General features: G+C 38.3%; 3 protein-coding genes across 11 annotated transcripts in view; 2 read left to right on the top strand and 1 right to left on the bottom strand.

The window, feature by feature from the left end:
• The first annotated feature begins 170 nt into the window (after positions 1-170).
• Positions 171-10,287, top strand: mia2 (MIA SH3 domain ER export factor 2). Its single transcript, XM_072458291.1, has 28 exons — positions 171-336; positions 397-530; positions 860-946; positions 1,022-3,902; positions 3,984-4,061; positions 5,192-5,307; positions 5,895-6,026; positions 6,098-6,119; positions 6,216-6,304; positions 6,384-6,455; positions 6,547-6,657; positions 6,772-6,843; positions 6,923-7,027; positions 7,101-7,223; positions 7,298-7,477; positions 7,567-7,657; positions 7,737-7,804; positions 7,889-7,959; positions 8,030-8,131; positions 8,211-8,307; positions 8,428-8,495; positions 8,584-8,669; positions 8,766-8,879; positions 9,056-9,301; positions 9,456-9,587; positions 9,658-9,710; positions 9,789-9,948; positions 10,022-10,287. The coding sequence occupies exons 1-28, from the start codon at positions 225-227 to the stop codon at positions 10,240-10,242; spliced, it is 5,823 nt and encodes a 1,940-aa protein (XP_072314392.1). The 5' UTR covers positions 171-224; the 3' UTR covers positions 10,243-10,287.
• A 1,409-nt stretch (positions 10,288-11,696) lies between these two features.
• brms1la (BRMS1 like transcriptional repressor a) lies at positions 11,697-14,667 on the bottom strand. 2 transcript variants are annotated; one of them, XM_072458311.1, is made up of 9 exons: positions 14,441-14,667; positions 13,368-13,511; positions 13,201-13,291; positions 13,004-13,131; positions 12,862-12,941; positions 12,675-12,771; positions 12,205-12,294; positions 12,045-12,109; positions 11,697-11,968 (listed from the first exon to the last, which is right to left on the bottom strand). In XM_072458311.1, the coding sequence occupies exons 2-9, from the start codon at positions 13,504-13,506 to the stop codon at positions 11,870-11,872; spliced, it is 789 nt and encodes a 262-aa protein (XP_072314412.1). In that variant the 5' UTR covers positions 13,507-13,511; positions 14,441-14,667; the 3' UTR covers positions 11,697-11,869. The 2 variants fall into 2 exon arrangements, with proteins under 2 accessions (XP_072314412.1, XP_072314411.1); XM_072458310.1 differs by lacking the exon at positions 14,441-14,667 and adding an exon at positions 13,831-14,049.
• Positions 14,376-17,439, top strand: part of ralgapa1 (Ral GTPase activating protein catalytic subunit alpha 1) — a 40,201-nt gene continuing 37,137 nt past the window's right edge. For all 8 annotated transcript variants that reach the window (XM_072458298.1, XM_072458305.1, XM_072458303.1 and 5 more), the window contains exons 1-6: positions 14,376-14,629; positions 16,199-16,309; positions 16,383-16,432; positions 16,898-16,955; positions 17,064-17,107; positions 17,217-17,394. In XM_072458298.1, the coding sequence (XP_072314399.1) occupies positions 14,524-14,629; positions 16,199-16,309; positions 16,383-16,432; positions 16,898-16,955; positions 17,064-17,107; positions 17,217-17,394 (547 nt within the window). In that variant the 5' untranslated portion in view covers positions 14,376-14,523. The remainder of the gene's footprint in view (positions 14,630-16,198; positions 16,310-16,382; positions 16,433-16,897; positions 16,956-17,063; positions 17,108-17,216; positions 17,395-17,439) is intronic.

The following is a 17,439-nucleotide window of genomic DNA, read 5'->3' as shown; positions in this document are numbered from 1 at the left end:
TACATATACACTGTATTTTAATTTCTATAATAAAGTACAAACTGTCTGCATCCAATGCCTTTTTAGCTCCTTTTGGTTAATAATTATCCCATACAACCCTTGTATCTTATCTCTGTGCTCTCTCACTCACCATTGACTTCATGAGCGGCAGAGGCAATGTCCATTTGCGCCAACAACTGGTTCATATGGACAATTTTCCTTAAGAAAATCCTTTCACTGAGATTATGGCTGCTCCCATGCTTTACTGGACTGTATTCCTATTTCTTTTTACTGTAACTCATTTCACTTTTGGATTGTTGTCTGACTACAAGATCTGTGGAGATACAGAATGTGAAAGTAGGTACTCCAACTTTTCCCCTCCATATATTCATATAATTTTAATCAATTTTCATGTAGGTCGGATGAGTAGAGTACAAGCTGTCCAGGATCACTACAATAAAGACTGTCGCTTTCTGAGTTTCCGACAAGGAGATATAATCTTTGTGTACCAAAAACTGACAGGAAGAAGAGAGGACCTCTGGGCTGGCACAGTAAGTATATGTGGCTAAACATCTACATCATCTAAAATCAAGGCAGAATAGATACATTATATTAATTTCATAACACAATCACACAATTTTCTTTCATTAATTATGTTAATTAAATAATGTAAAATAAAAGCTACACATAAACATTATTTTACTCGAGCAATTACTGTTCCTGCTGAAACTTAACAGCTTTTTTCTTACCAATGATATCAATCAACACAAAATCTTTATCAACATTCAAAGTAGGTTGAAATAACCAAAATAATTAGTAAAATTGATAAGACCAAAAATTACCATTTAAGTCAAATCAATGTGCATGTCCTGTTTAACAGATAGATAGACGATTTGGCTATTTTCCGAAAGCTGCCGTCAAAGAAGAAGAACTGTATGCAACCACCGAGAAAGTACTAGAAACACAGGTAAGTGTATTTTCTGTGATAATCATACCTGTATATTTGCAAACTGTCCACCATTTTTGTGACTTTTGTTGACAGCAATCCGATTTCTTCTGTATGGATGAAAATGGTTATCCAATCGACACAAATGAACAAAATGATCACGACAAAACCATTCTGCCAGTAATTACTCAAACATTACCATCAACAGTGCAAGGCTCTACAGAGAGATCACATGAAACATCTGTCAATGCAAAAACCAAAAGTGAAGATGAAGTTGAAACTTCTTGGCTCAGGTCATCAGTGACAGGACTTTGGGGGCTTGTAAAGACAGATGATTCAAGTAATATCCTTAAAGAGGACACAGCAGAGGAAATGGATGCATCATCTCTCACATCTTCAGTCACGGGGTGGTTAGGGTTTGGAGCAAAACATAATGAAGAAAGCGGCGAAGAACCAGAAAGTCAAGACACTGAAGCCTCTAGTAATCTCGGCTCCACAATGACTGGCTGGCTCAACTCAGGCAGTGAAGTGGAAGAGCAAGACAAAACCAAAAGCGTGCAAGCAGACGATTCAGGCGAGGTATTCAGAAGTCGGAAGATTGCTCTAGATTTTGAAAACAACCAATTTAATCAAGAAGAGGACAAAGAACCTGGGACACTGGGATGGATTGGTAACGGGATTTCAAGTACATTGGGTTTTGGCTCGAATGATAAGGATTCTACACAACAGGGTAAATCTGAAGAGACTGAGAAAGAGTTGGAAACATCAGGTTCTTGGTTTGATGTTGGTATCACAAATATGCTGGGCTTTCGCAAAGATGAAGCCAAGGTGAACGAAGATTTACTAGTGTCAGAACAAGAATCAGATACTCCTCCCAACGTCCCACCACCTGAACAATTAAAACAACCAGAAGTAATGGATGAGAAAACTGTACAAATAGAAACCAACACCAACTCGATCATGCATGCAAAAGAATCAAATGATGACTATCACACTAAAACTGAAACAATTAGTGATGTACAAAGCCATGCAAGTAACCTCGGTGATCCAGAAATAAAGCCAGAGGACATGGAAGTTGACCTGCATAACTCGGATGCAGGTTCCAGTCAAGGTGGGTTTTCTCAACTTGTGTCTGAAAGTGTTGTATTTAAGGATCGAAACGAGACAGATGTAGAAACAAACATTTCAAGTGACAGTCAACCCGATTATGATTCTCAGATGATTAATGATCAGCAATTGGAACGCTATGTCACAGAGGCAAAAACTAACTTACTGACAGAAAATATTTCAGATTCGCAGATGGATGAACTGACTCAAAGTGTTTCAAAGTTTGAAATATCAGAGACAGAATTTTATAGTATTCCAGTTGAGGAATTAGATGACTCAAAGGTTAGTGAGACGGACAATTTACAGTTAAACGCAGGTCAGGAAATGCGAGATAACCAAGGAGACGAAGAGAACCACGAGGAAATGACCAGCACAATTAAGATGGTTAACGACATTCAGGACGTTTCTAATGATAAACTAGACGTGACTGAAGAGGTCATTGAAATGAAGCAGGATGTTGTGGACACTGAAGAGCCGCATAACGAACTCAAGGTTAAGAATGATGATGGCGATGAGGAGACACTTGTGGACAAAGAATTAGGACAAATTAAGGAACATGGTGAACAGAAAACCAACGATAAAGCCAGTAAAGAAGAGCTGAACAACAATGAGGAGGTGGTTGAAAGGGAGAGTAGTGCAGAGATGGTGCAACGTGAAGATCTGGAATTTGTCGAGGGACCACATGAAGAGAGGAAGGATGAATTTAAGGAAAAAGGATGGGAGCTGGATCAGGAAACACGAGTTACTCATAAGGGTGAGGTGGAGGAGAACGCAGAAGGAGAGGATCTGATACAGAAAAGTAATCCAGATACAACAAATGACCTGACAAGTGAAAAAGAAAATGGGGATGAGAAGACTGACATTTATGAAGACATAAAGGAGGATATACCAGAGCTTGCAGTGGTGGAAAATATTGATATTAAAGCAAGCCTCGAGGAACCACAGGAGATATTATCTAATGATGATGAAGACTCCAAAAATAGTGATGAGAATATAGACGAAAAGAAGCCAAATCTAAAAGAGCAAAACGTTTATGAAGACGTCAATCGATCTTTATTTGAGCCGTCTGCAACTACTGAACTATATGAACAAACAGCTGATTCTGATTTTAAGGAAGAGAACACTGACACATTCAAAAATACAAGATGGTCAAGTCACGATGTTGATCCAAACATAGATGAAAGTAAGATGAGTAACACTGACAGCACTGCTGACTACAACGTTGAAGAGGAAACAGAAGTTGCTGCTTCACAGAAAGTACTAAATGAAGCCACAACAAGTTCAGACAATAATGATGAAAGCCAAAGTGAAACAGAGGAAGCATTTGGGCTATTGAATAATGCACATTTTTTTGCTACTACAGTCAATAGTGAAGCTAATGGAGAGGCAACGGCAGATGAAGATGAGTTGCAAGTCAGCGTTAAGGTTGAAGAAGATATCAAACATATGAATGATTCCATAGATGATTCACCAACGATCTCTCCGTCCACACAGTCTACTATTGCACAAAGTCCCAGAGGGATCACTCTCAAGTCAAAAACACAGCACTACAGAAATATTTTCACCTACATGAATGCAGAGGAGGTAGTGATATTAGTAGACATGTTTGGGGAACACAAGCTTCAATTTCTGGATTACATTTTGGGCAGCCTTGACACAGCGACGGGCGAAGATGACGCAGATCTATCCATATTGTCGGATATAGAGAGACTTTTGAGTTACCACATGGAAACGTTGATGAAAAGTGAAAAGGCGGCTCAAGAGAATAAGGATAACACTAAGACCCTTGTAGCTCTGCAGAAACTAGAAATAGTTTTAGAAAAAGTGAAAGAGGCATTTAAGCTGATCAAAACTGACAACAATGAGCAAGGTATTGTTTCATTAACTTTTGTCATATATGTTTTATTTCTCACAAAGTGTTCCAAAAATCTTTGTTTGTTTTCTGTTGCAGAAGAAGTTAAAGACAAAGAGATTAATAATGAAATCATGGAGGAAATACATGGTACAAGAGATATCCAAACTGAGGAAGGTAAGATCTTTTCTGTTTTCGTATCCATTGTCAACAAAACATTTTGAAACGACATGTATCTATTAAGAAGAGACGCATCCGATTTTGGACATCCATGGAAAGATTGCAACAGATGCAGTAACACACATTCATGCAACGTTGGGACTCACCACCTGGTTTACTGAGCAGGTAAGGATAAAATGTTGGATATTTGTATGTGTTAAATGTGCATTAGTGGTGTGTGCGTCTTTAAGGTATTGCACTGAGACTTTCACATCTCAGTTGTCAAGCAGGCTCCTACATAACATCACTAACATTCCTTGCTCAGGCTGGGTATATGATATTACCAGTGTGAGCGTCACACGACAACCCAATGTGACAGGAGAAACTGGGAATAAATTATGTTTTGAGAGGGCTTGTGAATCTACCAGAGTGTCTCCATGGATGAGAATGAAATGGTGTCGGTAAGTGAAGCCATATTGAACGTTGGCTACATTAGATTAGGCCAAAGTAATGAGCTTGGACCAACAGTTGTTTTTTTAGCACACTTGTTTTGAGCATTGGAGCCCTAGGCCACAGCTAACTGCCAAAACGCCAGGTTGATGATTAATAGTATGCTGTATGAGAACTTTAAATATAATATTACTAACAAACAATTGAAAGTATATTGTAAAAAATCACTGACAAAACTACTTAAATGGAATTTCTATTCGACACCTGCTCATGTTACTGTCACAAATCGCTCCGTGGCAGTGTAGCAATCGCCCCCGTGTGTGACGTCGGGGTTGGACTGTACCATCTCAAAAGCGGGGGTGATTACTATAGTTTGTCATGAAATCCATCTCAAAAAGGTTGCCGGAATGTATCTGCTACTCACGGCATTATTTTATTTCAATATTCAAACGGCTTCAATTTTCTCTGGAAAAAACATCAACAATGTTAATTAAGCGACTTAGTAGCAGTTTTGGATGTAGTTCACCCCTTCGATGTCCCGACAGAATGTGGTTCAGTCTGGCGCGTCAGTGTTGTGAAAAGGATGAGTAGTCGCCGCTAACCCGGTTATGGCTATGGCTATGGCTATGGCTTTGGCTTCATTATTTCTGACACCATTATGATGGACAACGAGAAGATTCTTATTAGTATTGACAATTAAGACGTTGCTAATATGGCGGATCTTCAGACAAGTGAACAACTTGCCAACAAAGCAACGGCGTTTCAGGCGACGGCTGAGGCTTACTACAGCATTGCCGTAGAGAAAGTGAAGGATGTACGTAGCATTACTGTGTCATGTGTTTTAGCATGAGATACAGGCATAGTTTAGAGTTTCCTCGTAAAAAAATGTGTTTCTTTTGTTTTACTACTTACTCAGAGTTGTCCTACGTAATGTGTTAACTAGATCTGCGTGTCAGTTTTTAACCAGCTGGTTGTTTGTCAGCTGTAATGCTGTTCTACTGTGGTATTGTCTTTTAGAAGGACCACTTCAGTTTGATCCGTAGAGTCATTTGAGTCATAATGTTTTGTTTCTCTGATGTCGTGAATTTATCTTGATCAGAATTTATCTTGATCAGTAAGTTACTTTGATGCGAAGCTTCTCAAGTTGGGGTATTATTTAGTCAAATGTCTTAGCGGTAGAAGCTGATTTGTCAAATGAATTGTAACCGAATAACGTTCTCCTTGCTCATTAAGGTCAAAATGAGCCTATTTGAGCAGCCCTGTTAAGACATCCTGTTAGGTAGATAGATATATTTGAAAACTTATCTAAGACATTTCACTCATAGACAAATGAGGGATTACTGAACAGGACTTGATCCTGCTCCTATGTAAACAACAGTTTCTTTTGTTCTGTGTTTTCAGGTTGTATCCGCTCTGCCTGACGACATAAGACCTGGACCAGACCTCTATGGAGTACCATGGGAACCAATCATTATATCTGGCTTGGTGGGACTAGTCACAATGTTATTTTGTGTCTGTAGATGTTTTAGTTCTGTAAGTATTTGTACAAAATCTGAAACATGTCAAAATGTTTATGACCTATAACAATGTTTTGTTTTGTCCAGGTCAAAAGCAGAATGTATCGAAGTAAGTGTTTTGAACTTGTATATTTCTTTTGAATTTCTTACTGAAAACAAATTAATGTATTCAATAATTTTTTTTGTCTGTACTTCTCATTTGTAGGTAAAGAACGGCGGATGGCAGAACAGGTTGCTCAACAACTAGAGGAGAAATGCAAAGTTCTTGAGACCTTAAGTCAAGTTCAACAAGAGGTACAGTTATTTACATTTTTTTAATCTGCTTTGAATTCATAAGTCAAAGAAAGTATTTAGACTTGCCTTACACTTGTAGTATAACGGAGTAGCGGATTCACTCGGAGACAGTGTTGTCTTAGCCCAAACTCAAAAGTCTATACAGCTGGAGGTAAGGCTTCTTATGTCATTGGCAGTGTGTTGACTTATGTCTAATGTTTACTTGATTCAGAAATGTCCATCAATTGAATTACTCTTTTTAGGCCAAAGCCAAACAGTTGGAACATACTAAAAGAGAGTTTGAGAATGATCTTGAACAATTGAAGGGCCAGCTGAATCGACAACGAGAGACCAGACTAGAACAAGAACAAAGGGTAACAGCTTTTTTATCAGCTTGAATTTGATTTGATTTTTTCATTATCTTATTGGTGATTTGAGATATCATTATAATTATCAATATCAAATTTGTATATTTTTGGAATTCCCAGATAATGGCTTTAAAAGACAGCATGAAAACTTGTGAAGAGGAAATGAAAATGTTCCAGGCACAAGAGGAAGAGGTGCTTCTTGCTCTTATTTTCACTGTACACTTTAATTTTATACTGTATCACAATATAATGATAAAATCCCACTTTGTAGGCGCAAACCACTCTTAAGGTGTATAATATAAACAGTGAGCGACAACAGAGAAATCTGGAGACAGTTGGGGAGGAGAAATCCCTGCTACAGGAGAACAACATGCATGTAAGATCAGTCACTAAACAATAATGCTTCAGCTTTACTTTATAATAAATGTCCAATTTATTTACTTATGTAGTTACGCCAGCAGTCGGAAGGTTGGGCAGAACGAGTGAGCGAGTTAGAGCAAGAGATGAGAAGGTTTGAACATTCACATAGTGGAATGCTACAAGATGTTTCCACAAAAGATGAACGCATAATGGTATTTGACTAGAAAATTACTATGCTTTACTGATGAGTAGATAGTCATACCTTGTTTGCACTTTCTGTTTACAGTCTTTGACAGATAGGCTGCTGCAAATGAAAGCATGGGATTCAGATCTTGAGGACAGAGAAGCTGAAGGAGAGGGAGAAAGTCTAAAGGGAACAGCTGGAAGTAAAGGGGCCAATAGAAACGATATTCCAGATCCACAGGGGCATCTCCAAAAAGTCCAAAAACTCATTCATGCTGCTAAGGTGTGTAAATACTGTTTTAAATTGTTCAAAATAGTCAACACTTCATCCTTTTTGTAATTAACACAATATCTTTCTTGTATTTGTTGTAGTTAAATGCAGACCTCAAATCAGTAGATGAAGACAAGGACCGGATTTTTGCAAAGTTAAATGATGAAGTAAAAGCTAAGGAAGATCTTCAAGGTGTCTAAAATAAACATATTTATTGAGTTATGTATTAGATAAAACTGTGTACACTTAATGTTTAAATTTACTGTGTCAGGAAGCATAAAGGATTTGGAAAGTGAGAAGTTATCTCTACAGTCTGACGCTAAGCACTACAATGATCAGGTAACATGCTAAATTGCACATTTTTTTCCACTTTTTTATTATAATGTTTTTAATCTTATGCTTAAATTTGATCTAATTCTTAAGGTACAACAATTGCAACAGAAGCTCCACATTATGACAGAAATGTATCAGGAAAACGAACTCAAGCTGCACAGGTATATTTACACTACACAAAACAATCTGAAATCCTAACATGAAAAACATAAATAACTTTGGTTTGGTAAGACTGCTGACCGTTGAAGAAAAAGAGCGACTGCAGAAGGAGGAGAAGCTGACCAAAGCTGATAAGAATATAGCCATGGCAATGGAAGAGCTCAATAATTATAGGTATGATGGTTCTGAATACCTTAAGTTATATTGGTAAATAAGTACACAGATGGCCTTCATGTAAAAATGTATCATATAGACAACGAGCAGGTGAGATGGAGGAGGAGCTTGAGAAAACTAAACAGTCATACTCGACTCAAATATCATCACACGAAAAGAAGGCTCATAATAACTGGGTAAGTGCAGTGCAGTACTAATAAGTATGTATAGTATCTCTGTTTTATTTGAGCATACTACAGGAATGACCTAAATTAAATGTCTTCCACATGTTTTTAATCGTATACATTTTTTTCAAGTTGGCTGCTCGATCAGCAGAAAGAGATTTGTCAGATATCAGAAGAGAGAACGCCCTCCTCAGACAGAAGCAAGTCTTTTTTAAAGAAAATATTCTAACTTCTTTTTATTGTCAATTGAATGTGTGGTTGTTATGTTCTTGTTAAATCCTGCCACAGACTTACAGACACACAATTCAAATTAGAAGCCCTTGAAAAGGATCCATACGCTTTGGATAGTCTGGCCAGACCGCTGCCTTTTAGAGGTACAGTTATGATTTTTCCTGTTTATACATTTAGTTTACATTTAGTATCAGACATTTCAAGGATATGATCCTGATTATTGTACCTTCTTTTGTTAGCAGAAAGATCTCCTTATGGGCCATCTCCATTAGGCCGACCTGCATCTGAAACTAGAGCCTTTCATTCGCCTGTGACACTGATGGATGGACCACCCAATAGATTATCTCCGAGAGGTGACTATTATAATAAAAGCATGTTGACATGCCTTGTGACATGTTGCATGGTTGAACAATTTTTAAGCTTAAGGGTAAGCATGCATTAAAGTCACAATGGCATTGTATTGTGTTTTTTTGCATATGAATGTTATATCTATAATATTTCTCTTTGATCCTTGGCCTCTCCTCCTTAGTGATGCGTGGTCCATTAGAGCCTCCACTTGGATCAGGAGAGACGGAGCGTCCTGGAGGTCCTCATTCAGATAGTGGTTCAATCTCCCCCACATGGGAGAGAGATCGTAGGGGACCCCCACCAGGGCCCATGTCAGGGCCCATGTCAGGGCCCATGTCAGGGCCCATGTCAGGGCCCATGTCTGGGCCCATGTCTGGGCCCATGTCTGGGCCCCTGCCCGGGCCCCATGGACCCATGGCCCCACCAGGTAAACACTATACCAATATCTAGTAAATGCTTGTTTCTGTTGTGAATAATTGTGAAAGTAATAAAGTGACTATAGCATTTGAAAACATATCTGCATTTTGATGATTTATGAAATGGTCCAGTAAAAGCACATCAAAACTCTACTTTCTTTGCAGGTTACATTTTTCCTGAACAAGGAGGGCCCATGTATAGAAGACCTCCTCCAGGGCCAATGGGCCTTCATCCTGCTTCTGGACCCTTCCCACTCAGAGGCAACAGACCACCAGGACCACCTACTGACATGGCAGGTGTGTGCCATCTTTATGTACTTCAGAAATTGACTCTTGAACATGTTGTAAAACTAGACACATATTGCAGATGGGCCTTGTAGAGAAAACCGCTTGGGACCTGGTGAACATGACCTCAGAGAGGTAATCTGTGTCCACTGACAGTTATCATATGTTTATTAAAGTCTTTGTAATTTAAACAAATACCTATGACTCATACAGCCAGTTCCTGGTGAAAGGAGGACTCCTCCTGAGGCGGCTCTGAGGATGGGAGGCATGCCTCCAGGGCCAATGGATGGGCCCTTTCCTCGTAGAGGTCCTTATGGTCCACCACCCCCAGAGTATTACCTGCCAAGAGGACCAGGAGGGGCCCCTATGCCAGGTAGCAGTTTATGGTTTTCTACAAAGGACACATTGGATTCTTCTCCTAATACTATGGTTCTTTGTCTTTCTAGTGTGGGGCCCTTTGCCCCCTGGGATGATGTACCCTCCACGTTTCCCTCCAAGTGGGCCACCTCCACCTCACATGGTTCCGTACAACGGTCCTCCTGTCCGCCCCCCTGTACCTGATGGCCATGCTCCTCCATCTATAGCCCCGTCTCAACCACCTCCCCCTGCTCCGACACAAAGGCAGTCCTCAGAAGAACACTCACAATCCCCTCAAGATATTATTTGATTAAGATCAGGTTTTACCCACTAAGATTGCTAAATTATTCCCAAATTTGCATTGACTATGTCCTCTATTCATGGCTTCCTGATATAAGCAACATTTGGAGGACTTTTCACCATTAAAAGATATTGGCTTTAAATTGTTAATTGCTATTTATCTTATTTGCTCTTCCCCCTTTTGCCTTTTTTTTTTTGCTTCAGATCAACATTTCCAATTCAGCTCTTTAAGTCCCTTCTCTAAGCGAAGAACAAGGAAAAAGTTTTGCTGCCAAAATACCCTAACACTGCACCATTTATTTGAGCGACTTAAAAACAGTGTTATGGTCTGTGTAAAAGTTGGTCCAGGAGTGTTCCATTGTAGAAAAGGATTAAGTTGTAGTCATCAGCAGCCTTACGTAAACTAATGCAAGTTAAAGGAGGTACACAATTCATGGTTGCACCTGCTGTTGTGAAACTCATGGATTTGCATTTAGTCTGTCATTTTTTTATAAATAAAAAAATGTTTAATGAGTTTTCTTATTGGACATATTGTAAGTCATCTTGTTACATTTTTTCTCTCAAAGTAATTTACTATAACAGGATCTGAATCTTATGAGATAGAAAAACGTTTTATTTGTGAATTTTGTATAAAAATAAAGAATTGTAAATAAAGAACACAGAAGAAAAAGCTTTGAATTGTAAGTTCATTCCAAACTATGAAATAAACTAAACCACCTTAGTATGATTGAAAATACACCTCAGGTAAAAACATTTTCTAGTTTTTTATATTTACACAATTACAGAACATCTTTGGGATTTTGAGATGCGGCACATTTATTTCAAGGTAGTCAACTTTTATTTTTGAGTAAGCTAAACTATTTAGCATTAGGGAAGCAATAAATATGAACATACTACTGTATATGAATATTACTTTTGGGGTGCATATATTACATTAATGCAAATATCGACGTAAACCAAATGAAATTGCGTTTTAACAATTTAATTATATCCTAAACCTAACTAAAATAGAAGTACTGATTATGAAAAAATATATATTTTCAAACAAATGTAGACAAAAGTACAATTAGGGTAAACCAACATCGAATATTTTTTTAACACTAAGATCAACTACAAGAAATTACAAAACCTAAGTGGAAAAGGTGGGAAAAAAAACCTTGACATGTCTTAAAATTTGTGTAGAAAACATTCATACACTAAAAAATTACAAAGCACAAATTCTATAAAATAAGTCAGCCATATGAGAGGAGGCTTTTACGAAGATAAGAGGTAGATAGTTATAATACTTAGTGGCTGGCATCATTCTGTGAATATCAATATTTTTAAAAAAGTTTTCTTTTCAAACTAATTACCTCTAAAAACCTGATTGTAAAAGAATAACACATACCATAAGTCACAAAAAAAAAAGCTGGACACTCCAAAACCACCACCACAAACACATCCGCATATATATGATATACTAAATTAAATGTGAAATTTCAATCACCATTTACCTGATCAATAAATCCCAAGATCCCTGCGTACAGATGAGCCTTTACATTTTCATCTGAAGAATATAGAGCTTCCTAATGTGTATGTGTTTATGGACATTGGTTCTAGCTCTCCCTGTGTGACTTTCATAGATACAGATGTATGCTTCAGCAGTTGAGTATAGGTCTGTTTCTCTCTGGTCTGAAAGGGAACACGGAGCTGTCAGGGTCCGTCTTTCCTCGGTGAGGCCCTAGGGTGGCCACAGCCTAATGAACAATGCAGATAAAAGCAGTTAAACAAGGCAAATTTGACAAAAACAAGATGAAAACCCATAGTGCAGACCTTTCTGATAGCTGTCCAGTCCTCCAAAATATCCAAGTCAGGTAGCATGTACACTATATATGGTCGTGAGCAGGTTAAGAAAAACACATGCAGCACATATTCTTTACACTGTTTTTCACTGAGGGAAGACTTCTAAACAGACACTGTAAAACAAGGATATCAGACACCACCGAAGGCCGTCTCCTCTTCTTATCTGGGCTTAAAGCATCTCGTCTTTTTTTCCTGCCAGTCAATTCGTCATTCCAGAGTTCTGAAAAAATTTACAAGCGTTAAACCTAAACCTCTTTTGAGCAGTTCGTCATTCTCAATGGGTTTCTTTCTATGGTTGCTCTGATGCTTCCAAAACTGTAGTACGGACCGGGTATGGGGTCTTTCTTTCATTAGAATTCATATTATTTGAATCTCCCATGCCTTCCTAAAACATGCTTTAATATAATAAATATTTAAATTAAATGAGAAAACTTTCTTTCAGAGCATCATAGTAGCGGGTAATATGTGACCGGTCATCAGAAGTTTCAGTTTCAGGCACACACAACTACGCACCTATAAAATATTTGGGCACCACTGGTCTAACACATTCACAAATCCTTCAGCAGATTTCCATTTACATCTGGCAGATGGCATCATTACCTGATGTGATATCTATGCTCTGTCTGTCTTCTTCTAGTCTTCTAATTTTTTCCTCCAATTCATTTTGCACTGTATCCAACAGCAGCAGCTTCTCGCTCTATGATGGGGGGGAAAAAAAAAGAGCATTGGAATATATTAAAATAACTAAAGTTACTGAATGATTTTTGTAAGCTTGTGTGCAATTTACCTCCCAATGCTGGCTTGCTGCTTGGATCTCGCATTCATGCTTGTTCTTCACAGATTCAAGACATAGCTCTTTGTAGATAGCTGCAAAAGTCCATAGCATCAGAGTATACATTTTGAGATTGTAAAACAGTATTCATATTTACCTGCCACTTTAGTGCGCACTTGCATGTTTTCAAGCAATACAGCAAGAGGTTCTAGGTACTCTGATGCTTTGCCCGCTTCTACCTCAGCAAGTTTGCCATTTACTTGGCTTAATCGTTCCCGATACAACCTGCAGAGAACAATTGTGAGCTTGAAAAGATTGTTCTGTATTTTTATTTGCAGTCTGTTACACTCTTACTGGTCCTTGAGATCTGTAAATTGTTTTTCCAAAGTTGACATTTCATCCAAACACTCTATGCGCCTTCGCTCACAGTCCTCTTCATCCATTTCTGTAAAATTGCACAAGGGGATGCTTAATATTCATTTGAGTCTTGTCTGTGACTGTGAACAGGTTCGCAATTTTACCAGAACTATCGCCGTCATCAGAGACAGAGGAGGTGTCAGAGTCATCCTCATCGGAGCTGGTTGCTTCATGTTCATGCTCTTCGACCTCCATCTCTTCTGCCGTGTTGTCTTTCTTTTCACGATCACGATGGACGGGCATGTCACCTACAAAAAACTTGTGTATATTATTGAATCGTCGAAGAGATGCCCCAACAACACAGTAACGTTACTATAGACAATAATTGCTTTAATCTCGATGTGTATTAAAGTTGTTGCACGACATAATTGTTTAACCAAACAAAACACAAAGAAAATAAATACATGAATCCGCTCAGTTCTTAACTAAGAATAAAGAAAACATTGAGCCCAGAGCGTACCACACGTCGAGCTAACTATTAGTCATTTTCAATAACTAACCCTAAACTATTTCATTACTAATTGCATTATCAAATGCGCCAGTTTCTGAGTGTATCTGAGCACCTACCTGAAGTAATATCAAGACTGGTTATAAGCGGGAACAGCACTTCGCAAACAACTTGCTTATGCTAAGCTAAAAACAAACCTCGGCGCTCTTCTCGTCTGGGAAGTGTAGTTTTTGGACTCATCATACTCGCAAGGGGAGTGGTCTCTTATAACTACGTTACCCAAAATTCCACGCGATAGATCTATTCAGATACAAAATGCACATTCTTTCGTGTTATTTGGTAAGGAAAAGCACTTCAACGAAAATATGTCCAGTAAAACACATAACAGGTGATAACAAAAGCAAAACGGAGCAAAATCCCTGTAGTTGAATGTTTCTGTTATCTATTACTTTGTTTATTTCCTGCTTCCTCCGCCATGATGTTAAGTTAGCACAAAGCTGCGCTCGCTAGCACTCAGCCTGCGGAATGTTTTGAGAGGGGCAATGGATGGATGCTACAACACTCTGCAACCTTTCAGGCTAGAATACTCACAAGAATATTCAAAATGATCTCTATTCGACAAACATCATCACTTTATGTGCCTATTGCGACTACAGGGATCTGCCATTTAGAAGCGATGCGTTAAAAGTATTATTAGAGGAGAGCCTTTTGCCACAACATAACGATTACCTTTAGGTGAAACAGTTTAAGGGCTACGATCTGCTACTAGCCCCTCCTTGCTCTTTCTACCAACGCAGTCTTCTGCCTCGGGCATGTTTTCCAAAAAGCCTCATGGAGATGTCAAAAAATCAACACAGAAAGTGTTGGATCCAAAGAAGGACGTGTTAACAAGACTGAAACACCTAAGGATTGTTATTGGTAAGTTACAGATCTTTGACAGCTAACAGGTTAGCTTGACTCTGCAGAGAGCCAACCCTCACCTAAATTAACTGAAGTCGTTTTTTATCTTTAATGCTCTTGAGTGTTATTCTTAAAATGGCATTCATTCTGTTTCTGATTAAATATTTGTCACATTTTAAATCGGCACCGCCCATTTTGAACGCTGCATTTCATGTCTTGTTTATCTTTACTTTATCCACCATTCTTTAATTGGCTAATGTAGTATGGCAAGCAGAAGAAATATTCTACTAATGGTTTGGTAGGCTATAACAGTTGGTTGTTTCAGTGGATCTGTGTAATAATGTTTTTGTAGTCAATTTATATCTCTTGAAGGTGTGTCTTTGCATCAGACATAAACCTGAACATGACAAATGTTTAAGTTTTGCATCACTACACACCAGTTGTTAAGTATGTGGTCATATAAATGTGGTGAATAGTGTTGTAATAGATAACTGACATTGCTTGTTCTTTTCTGTAAGTCATTGCTGTATGCCCACCTATACACCAAATCTCTGGCTCATTCTTCGCACAGTTGAGCAGTTGCATTGTTAGTTGTAAAACGTTTTAAAACCAGATAAGATTCCTGTCTTATCACATAAGTGCACAATTGCCATGTTGTGTATTTTTAGTTGCATCAAAAATGTGCATCTCAAGTGAGAGTTCGCTCTGTGTCCTGCTTGGAAGGCAAATGCAATCTCCACAATGTTATTTCCACATATCCGTAGCCGAAAGGAGTGGGAAACGGCTCACGACTTCCGCTCTCTGTCCAGTACAGTAGCACCACTTCCTGTTACAATTGTTAGGGCTACTGGAAAGGGGTGTGTCCCTGCTGAGTGCTCCAGAGGAAAAACTTTGATTTGATGATAATCATTAAAGCAAACGCATAAGCCTAATGTTTCTGTATAAAACACCATTTACTAAACAACCTGAACCTGTAAACAAACACAAAATACTGTTTCTTGTTTGTGTTACTTTGTTTTTGTACATTTTTGGTGCCCATAAAATTTTATGGTGCACGGTTCAGCCACCTGCTTGCATGGAATGCTCCAAAGTATGACAATAAACTTTTGTCTCCATGGAGACATGCAAGTTATGCCACCAGGCCCAGTTGCACAAGCAGACCCTCCACTTTTATCCCTAAACGTGCATCGTGCAAACGTGCAAAAATCCTGCTACACTAGTCCTGACCAAGTCTATCACAAAGATCTGTAGATGGGTCCCGGAGCGCTGTAGGGCAGCTGCTCACTGCTCCTGACAGATTGCCCCAGCAGCATTGAAGAATGGGTTGAATGCAGATAATTCATTTCCCAAGGTTTAATAAAGTACACTTTAACATTTTAAGTCTTGATTTCAGATAATGTCTCAGGTTGTAGTTTAACCTCAATGAACTTTGTAGTGTTTGTCTCAAATATTCATAGTTTAGACCAGAGGGTGTGGCTTATCATCACATAGTGTGGAGAGTAAATTATTGATCATCTAATGTAAAGGGTCTGAATATCTTCATAAGCGAGTTAATTAATAATGTAATTTTTTCCCCTCACTTTTTAGAAAATGCAGAAGCATCAGATTTGAAGCATTTCTTTGACGTGAACTACTCTCATATCTACTATGTATTCTTTGAAAACTTTGTCACCATAGAAGTTAGTCTTAAACAAAAAGGTAAGTTTTAAATCCATATCTGTGAAGTGAAAAGATTTTACTGGAATTTCTTAAACTTAATTTTCTGTCTTAGGTCACAAGTCACAGAGAGAAGAACTAGACTCTATTCTCTTCATCTTTGAGGTAATTGTCAACTTAAAACAATAGATTTGTTTCAGCCACAGGGCTGTGTGGACACATGCTCTATTCTCATAATGTTTTCTTCTCACGAGAAAGGCAACACTGCTCCTAGATGCACCAGTAAAGACTGCCAGTAAAAGAGGAAGTAAACTAGATTCTAATGAATGGTTTATTTCACAATGTAATTATATATGAAATTGTTGTTGAAATTGTAAGCTGAAGTCTGAATGGGTAGTGGTATTAGTATGGTAATGCTCTATTTGTTTGGTCAAAGCACAGTTACCACAACATCGTCTGGATTTGATCTTAGACAAATATACATGCCATTCAGCTCCAGAATGTGGGTGCTAAAGCCTCGATAAGATATCAGTCATGTCTTTCTCTACTGTACATCACTTTTTTCATGTCTATCCAATGCTAAAGTCTGTTTTTCAAATTCGTAAATTATTATTATAATTTTGTTTTTAGAAAATCCTACAACTCCTCCCTGAGCGAATCCAGAACAGATGGCAGTTCCACAGCATTGGTAACAAGCAATTATTTTAAAAAAATGATATCTCAAAGTTAAGATAAAATGTACATCCATTTAGTTACATCCATATACATAAACTTTATAATGAACCTTGTCATTTAGGACTCACCCTAAAAAAACTTTTGCACATTGGAAACTCTCTGAAGGTACAGTGCTGATTTATTTTTAATCATATTAATAATAAAACAAAACTGTGATTCAATTTATAACTTGTAAATGTCTTCACCTTTCTACATTTTCTGCCTGGTTATGTAGATCCGCCGAGAAGGTGTGCGGTTGTTTCTGTTATGGATGCAGGCTTTGCAGAGCAATGCAGAGCGAGAGCAGCTCTGCATGTTTGCCTGTTTGATTCCTGGTTTTCCAGCTCCACTCCTTCATGGGACCCCACGCACTCTGGACACTTTGATCAACCCTCCACTGAGCTTGACAGAGAGTTAGTGAATATATTTACTTTTTTTACTTTTTGCAAAGAACAAAA

The sequence above is a fragment of the Eucyclogobius newberryi genome, unplaced genomic scaffold (genome assembly GCF_026437365.1).
Source record: "Eucyclogobius newberryi isolate DKJ021-1_F unplaced genomic scaffold, fEucNew1.0.hap1 SCAF_21, whole genome shotgun sequence".
Classification (NCBI taxonomy): Eukaryota; Metazoa; Chordata; class Actinopteri; order Gobiiformes; family Gobiidae; genus Eucyclogobius; species Eucyclogobius newberryi.
Note: the sequence above shows the minus strand (reverse complement) of the source record. Positions and strands in the feature narration are given on the sequence as shown.